The following is a 7,957-nucleotide window of genomic DNA, read 5'->3' as shown; positions in this document are numbered from 1 at the left end:
CTCTGCTCGGCTCAAGTAATGTACTTACTTCCTAAGAGTTATTTGCAGATGGAGCCCAGTTAAGTGAAACCAGAACGCTTTTCCATTTGCTGCCTGATGGAGGAGGCTCTGTCCATTTCTTTTTTTTAAGTGGCGTTGACCAACTTTGAGAACCAGTGGTGAACTCAAAGCATTTATATAAACCTGTCTGCATTGGAAACATCCAAATGACTTTACCCTGATCTTTTGTAATATTTATTCATTTGTTACGGAATCGTCAATTTCCCCGTTGCATGTACTGTTCCATTTGATTGCAAAAGACAACAACTATAAATGGATCTCCCTGGTCGGCCTTCCTGTGTCCTCCGAGTCTTTCTGGTTTCTACTTTTCCTTTTGTTGGTCGTGCCTGCTTGCCATTCTCAAGTTTTTGTTGGAACAGCTTTTATTAAATAAAGCTAGCTTTTCGTTATACTTTTATACCCCTTCTCCTTATTCTGTGTTTGGGTCCTGATGACCTCCTGCCGGTGACACAGATAGCGTGAGCATGCCACTCATTATATATATCACTTCCAAGGATATGTACAGTATATGGAGACAAAAGGGAGAGTAGATAATGGTAATGTCTTCAAAGCGTCAGAAATGCAGAAGCCTGGGATGTGTTTGTAAGGGAAAGGATGGTCAGAGGGGCCGAGGTTGTTCTGTTCGGTTAGTTGCTAACATTAATGGCAAGGGGCCGATGTATGTACTTTTGACTTAAAGGTCCCCTTGTATGCAAAATGCACTTTTTGCTGTCTTTTAAACATAAATATGTGTCCCCGGTGTGTAAGGAGACTCACAAAGTGTCTTTTCCTTCTTACCCACGTCTCTAAAAATGGGGGTACAAACGAGCTGATCCAGATTGGCTGCCGATATGATCTCATATCTGAAATGTGGGCTGGTTTTACATTGAACTCCTGGCAACGTCCCGCCCACGTGACACGTCTCAACATATCGTCCGCAATATACAGTCCCGAGCTGAATCCCCTCGAGCAGCTCTGTCTGTGTACACAGCAAGATGTCTGCAGGAAGGACCTAAAGTTGTTGTATTTATAATACATATAATGTCTCTGTTCTAGTGAAAAACACTGAGAAGTGTTTCAGAAATAATGCCTGATGTGGTTTGGAACATAATATCGCGTTTAATCACGGCAGCGTTTAGCTGAGCTTCTCCGTTAGAAACTTCTCTCTTCAGACAGAGAGATCATGACGCTCCAAAGAGGCGTGGCCAACTTCAGCTCAGCTCAAATTTAAAGCGACAGTCACAGAATCAGCACTTTCGAAAACGGAGCTGAAACAGAGGGATAGCGGATATGCTAAAATGCATGATCTGTCAGAGACATGTTTTTAAAATTTATATTTGAGACCTATAATATATGCCATAAAAGAGCATAATAGGGGACCTTTAAACATAGCTAAATAATTCTGCATAACCACCAAATCATCAATAAAAGTGCGCTATAACTTCAACATAGAACCTATTTCCATCATACTGATTGAAGACATGTTTTTGTCTTGATAGTATTCCAACAAAATAAATTAGCACGCCCTATAAGCCAGCCTGCACTAAATCAAAGCAGCACCATTAGGTCTTTGTAGTCATATTTCTTTTCTTGCATGCTCTGAAAGCTCTGGAATCTCCTAGCATCTTCTGAATGCATTTGTGGACGTGACACAGTTCACACTCTAGAGACAAAAATAATCCTTTTCTCGACCAAACCTCCCCCGAATTTAAAAAAGACAACAGCAAGCAGAGTAGCACCATCAATTACAGTAGGGTTTGGCTGGGACTACTCTAGCATCTACTGAAAAAAAAAAAAAAAAACCCTCTTATAAAAGCTGTGTTCATCCCGCCCAGTGTTGTGCTTACATAGCTGCCCATTCTGTTGCTTATCCAGCCAACCAAAAGTCCCCATATTTTTTTAAACGAGACTTGGGTCATTGTGTATCGTCCCATGTCCTGCCTTTTGGCCATGAACCTGTGTTGAACCACCCTTATGAAAGCTGCGGGAACCAAGCCCAGGTGCGAAACAAACCTGTTTTTTTCTCTGTCAAATGTAGCGTTGCGTCCACCAAGGACAATTACAGTAAATGTAGCTCGAACAAAGATGAAGAGTAGCTCTGTCCTGTGAAAGTGACCATCACTATACAATTCATGCAACAACTGGTACATTCTTTCCAAAAGAGAGACATGAAACTGGCCAGCATTCTAGGGGTGAAAATGGCAGTCAGATTTATTTTTCTGAGATCCCAACTTAGGCAAAACTTTCAGATAGGACACTGATAGAATCATTAAATATTCCCTTTAATACAAGCTGAGCAGCAAACAGCTTGGTTAGGTTTAGTCAACACAACACTAATTGGTATGGTTTATTAAAAAGATGTGGTTTGAATTTAACAGGCAAGTTTGTTACGTAGTTATTTGTTGCATTGCTTAAATAAGGTTACATCGATTATGTGAGTTTGACATGCGTAGGCCTATTACTAAATTGCTAAAACTCATTTGAAATAACTAAAAGGTCAGGATTTGTTCACAAGGAACACAAACCCTGCTCTCCTGGGTGAAAGTTATGTATATTTATCCAATCAATCCCCAAACAATGTGCATACTTCCAGGACTTTATCACCTTCCTCCTTAACTCCTGCCATAACTACAACAAACTGGAGCATCATAGTTTGACGCAAAGCTGCTGTGTTCAACGGCTTGGGAGTCAGAAGTGGCTGAATGTGGACGTGTAAGAGGGTTTGATTGGAAATGCTTTTCATCAAAGGGTGACATGAACCGTAGTGGCACCAGGAACAAGGGCAGCAACAAAAGGAACCAACCAGAATAAAGATAGACTGACCACGTATGGAATAATGTTGACAGGAAACATTGACAACGAATCATAGAAACAAGGGGACAGAGGGTCATATATACAGATAGGTGACATTGACAAGATACAGGTGGAGAGGGTAGGTAAGGACACTACGTTTGCGGTCGAGTTGTCCAAAAATCCGCTCCTATTGTCTTTTCCTAATGCTTATTCTTTGACGTCTGTGTGAAACATCAAAGGGTTAAAGAATACACTGTAAAAAAAAATGTGTTGACTCAACTTAAAAATAGGTGTAACCTGGTTGCCTTCAAATTTGAAGTTGTATGGAATTGAAGCATGAAGTTGGTACAAAAAGGCAACCAGTTCGCTCAGCTAAAGGTTGCAAGTTCGGTGAACTAATGACAGGTCAGGTGAACTGATGTTTGTTTTCCAGACAACTTCCACTTATGCGTTGTATGAACAAATGGTCTTGTGGACTGGACTCCAATCTCAATCAATCCAACTTCTAATTGTGTGTTGTATGGACAAATTCTCTTGTGGACCCGACTGTAATCTCGATCAGTCCAACTTCTAATCGTGTGTTGTATTAACAAATGGTTATGTGGACTCCACTGTAATCTACATCAGTCCAACTTCTAATTAGGCATTGTCTTAACAAGTGGTTATGTGGACTCCACTGTAGTCTACATCAGTCCAACATGTTTATACAGTCAGCTTGACTCAAGTTTTGCATTTATCCAGACTTCAATCTGTTAGCTCTATGAGCATATCAAGTAAGTTACCTTGGTTGCCTTCAAAATTGAAGTTCTTCCAACTTCTTTTTAGGCGTTACCTTGGTTGCCTTCAAAATTGAAGTTCTTCCAACTTCTTTTTAGGTGTACAGTGTAAAATTACATAAGACTCACTCATATGAGATGAATAACAACCAACATTTATTTCACACTTTTACTGTAAACTTTCACTGTACAAGACACTTGGTTGTGTAGGACAAACAGTGGCAAAAATAAAACATATTTTCTGAAAACAATATACCATAAAGGTGCTGAAGATACACTAGCAATTCTTAAATATAGCGCATGTACAGTACTATACATGTCTACAAGAGGCAATAAAACAGTAATTTCTTAAGCCACGTCTGCATCAGCGTTTGCCGACCAATCAAAAGATTAAGTGCATGTACAGTATATCTACAAAAGGTGATCAAAACAACATGGCAACCTCCAAAGCCATTTGAACCAGTTGCGACCCTCATCTCTCAAACACAAAAGTATCTTTGGCATTAGTGGGTAAAGGTGATGACTTTTTGAGCAATGCTTTTGAGAAACAATACAGCAAAATGTTATTTGGGCGGTTTATCAATACAGGACCTTGATAAGGAGAACTTGAATCAGCAGTGGACAATCATGTTGCCAGGCAACATTGCTCAAAAAGTTGACCAGTGCATCATCACTTGGGGTATGACAAAACATTTAACACAAGTCACTGTTACTGTTTGTGCATGACTGATCAGAGTTCGCCTGTCTCTCTACATCTATCTGAGTGTCTGGCCGTCAGTCCATCTGTGAGTGTGTCTGAGTGTCTCTAGTCTAGTGTAGTGTGTGTGTGTGTGTGTGTGTGTGTGTGTGTGTGTGTGTGTGTGTGTGTGTGTGTGTGTGTGTGTGTGTGTGTGTGTGTGTGTGTAAGCCAACATGTTTAAGTCAGTCGCAATTAAGCATAAGTTGGTAGTCACATCTATCTGAGACATTAAAAGAAAACAAAAACGTAAGCCTCACTATTACTGCTGCTGTGTTCACGTCTGTCAACGTCTGCCAACCAGTGTGAGTGATGTCAGTATATCTTTTGGTTCACTTACCCAAACTACCATACACATCCAGTTTATGTACAAAATACACATCTACAAGGGCCAGAAAAACCAACATAGAAAATTCCAGTCATTTGAACAGAGTTGCTACCCTCACCTTTCAAACTTAAAAGTATAAGCAACTAAACCACTTAAAGGAGAGAAAACGGCATACAACTGAGAACATACAACTCCACTCAAAGATGCGTGTGCAATCACAAGTGTGTGGACATGAGCCTGTTCCAGACACCATTAACTCTTGAGGAGCAAGACTCTGCGCCAATCTTCATTACCACCTTTTGTATGATCTCGAACATGTATCTGAGTCCTTTTGGGTAGTGGATGTTGAGACCATAAAGCAAACCCATCAGCAACGAAAACGCGTGAGGCACATCTTTCAGGTTTCGGAGAATGACATCCTCCTCCAGTGCAAGTGCAACATCGATCACCTCCTTGGGGACAGGGCGCTGTGCATTCTCTGTAAGGATGAGGATTCCCACGTGCATTCCCTTGACAGCTTCACTCTCCTCATTTGGCTGGTGACAGAGCAAAGCAATTGGAATAACATAGCCAATCAGCATTAATTCCTCAAGCAATGGAAATTCAAGATGCATAAGGATATACAAGATGCATTTCAATATATAAATATCTGATGAAAAACAATTGTTAAAGGTGCACTGTGTAGAATGTGACCAGAATGGATACTGCAACTATGCTGCTCTTTGAAACTGTGCTGCATGTTGCCAAATTTAACCTTTTCATGAATATATACTAAATAATAAACCAATATTTACTAGTTTAACCAAAGTACAGTAAGGTTTGCAGCTGAAAATGCCTATTTTTGGAAATTCAAAATGGCGGACCACGGAGAAGATCCCCTTTTTCATGTATGAAAAGTGCAATTTCCCCAGTCATAATGAATACTTAGAATTTGGTGGTGGTGGTAAGTATTCATGAAAAAGGTAACATTTGTGAATGGGCAGCGTAAATTCTGGAAATAAACTACTAAAAATCTTACGCGGTGCACCTTTAAGGAAGAAGGGAATACTAAGTGTGCGAATGTTTTTCCTTGTAAATCTTGTAGGCCTACCTTTGCACCAACCTGCATCAACAAAAGAGTGGTAAGCCTTCGCTACTTTACGTAGCATTTTGAAGTTATACCTAAAACCTTGTCAAAATCAAATGCTTGCCATTTTTCAACTGGTTTTAAGATTTCACTCAGGAGTGTACAATTAATACATTCTATAACTACGGGTCATTGCTTTGGATGAAAAAAAGACTTAAATCAGCAAGTGATAATTCCTCACTTACTTTACAGATTTTGAAGAACTGGGAAGGGTCCTCCTTCAGAAAATGGGGCAGGGCAAGGAGAACAACTGCTCTCTTCTGTTGATTCGAGTTCTGTACAAAAGAGAAATACAAACCAGAAAGGAAATCAGTACTACACAAGCAACTACCTTTTGAAAGTGTGGAGTCAACTTGAATTTTGATAGTTTCTATTGAAATACACAAGTCAAATAGCAAATATATTGCAAAAGGAGGGTAGTTTAGGCAACATGTCGGATTAAAAGAGACAATGTCATGTGTTTTAATTTTAGACAGGTGACCACGATTTGTAATACAATGTCTACCTAGTAGGACTTTCTGGATAAACTGTAGAAGAGAAATCAAAACCCAAATAAAAGCCAAAAGGTGCTGCTACAAAGTAATAAATGTAGATCTACTAGGAAAAGAGCTGCTTAACTTACTGTACTTTGGTCAGACCAGTAAATTAGTTTATTTAGCTAATACTCATGGAAAGATCACATTTGGGAATGGGCAGCTACAATGAGCAGCATAGTTGTAATACATACTCTGAATTCAATCCAACATACTTTAAGTTTATTACATACATTTTTCCCTTTTAAAGGCTTCAGTTGCTTTTCATTAATATTTACTAGGTAAAATAAATATGTACTGGTCTGATTAAATTATAGTAGGCTTTGCAGCCAATATGTTTTTACTTATATTTCAAAAAGGCAGGTATGGAGAATAATCCACCTTAAATGACAACACAAGTCTGTTGAATGAACAGACTTGGTCTAGAAAGACGGACAGTCAACAGGCCTTCTTCCAGGAACTGATTACTTACGTCCTCATCCAGAGAGTTGAGGAAAGCCGGAAGTTCCTTCACAGACTGCCTCTGTCTGTAAAGACGCAGGAATTTCGGGACCATCTCATCCAGGCCGCCAAAAAATGATTGCTGCAGGTTCTTTGAGACAATCCGTCTGAATTCTGCTTCAATCTGCAGTAATGCCAAGAACAGACAAAGACAAGAGAGCCCAAGTTATGACTTTTCTAGCAGTTTCCACGACCACGACAGACCTAAGCACTGATCTCTTGTAAGTACAGGGCGAAGATGTTTAATCTATTCGTAGTCAGTATATTTGAGAATAGATAAGTGCTTCAGTGCCATGGGCCCTACAAGAAGGGACTTTACGTTGGTGCTCAATATTAACATACCTTATTAACAAAGGATGAATGTACTACAATATCACTTTAATAATAATACATTAAGAAAATATGGCACCTACCTGGCGCTCTGTGAAAAACGCTGGCCATCTGGTTTTGACATCTTTGACCAAAGGCTCCTCCTTGATGACTTCCATCCTCCTCAGTGAAAAGGTGTTGTCCATCAGGGCGTCGACTTTCTTCCAGTCGACGTTCTTTTTCTTCATTTCACTCTGTAAATCGTTTCTGTCTTGTTCAAGCAGTCCCATGGTTCTATTCTGAGGGTGACCTGGCAGAAAATTCACCTCGGACCTCATGGCTTTCTTTGGTCTCCTGGAATCCCCCGACGCTGACCTTTTGTGCACAGAAAGCTCCACTGAACCAGCAATGCGCAACTGCTGCCTGAAATTCCCCATTTTGTAAAATATGCTGTATTTCCAGGCAAACCACCCACATGGTGAGCCAGGTTCTTTTAAGCAAGGAAATTTTCCCACCAAAGCTTTTGCAACAACGACACACTCTTCAACGGAAGGGTGGGTCTTAATTTCAAACAGCGCCTCTGCCAATGTATCAAGTATGTCACTAGACATAGATCTAGACACTTCCAAAAGAGAGCCATCTCTGAAATATGCCTCATTGCCACGCTGGAGTCTCAACTCTGTGTCTGTTGGGAACTTTGGAATGATGAAAGGGTCTGGTAGATATCCACTGCGTTTGGGAGTTGATTCTCCAGAGGAGGTTGATGGCAAGCTAGCTGTGTCGAGTGTGGAATCAGACAGCAGATCATCATTCGAG

General features: G+C 40.3%; 1 protein-coding gene across 1 annotated transcript; it reads right to left on the bottom strand.

The window, feature by feature from the left end:
- Positions 1–3,699: 3,699 nt before the first annotated feature.
- LOC134873241 (uncharacterized) lies at positions 3,700–7,389 on the bottom strand. The gene is made up of 4 exons (XM_063896711.1): positions 7,246–7,389; positions 6,804–6,956; positions 5,984–6,073; positions 3,700–5,208 (listed from the first exon to the last, which is right to left on the bottom strand). Exons 1-4 carry the CDS (start codon positions 7,387–7,389, stop codon positions 4,888–4,890), a joined length of 708 nt encoding a protein of 235 aa, XP_063752781.1. The 3' UTR covers positions 3,700–4,887.
- Between the last annotated feature and the right edge of the window lie 568 nt (positions 7,390–7,957).

This window comes from Eleginops maclovinus, chromosome 12, assembly GCF_036324505.1.
Source record: "Eleginops maclovinus isolate JMC-PN-2008 ecotype Puerto Natales chromosome 12, JC_Emac_rtc_rv5, whole genome shotgun sequence".
NCBI lineage: Eukaryota > Metazoa > Chordata > Actinopteri > Perciformes > Eleginopidae > Eleginops > Eleginops maclovinus.
This window is presented reverse-complemented; position numbering and strand designations above follow the sequence as displayed.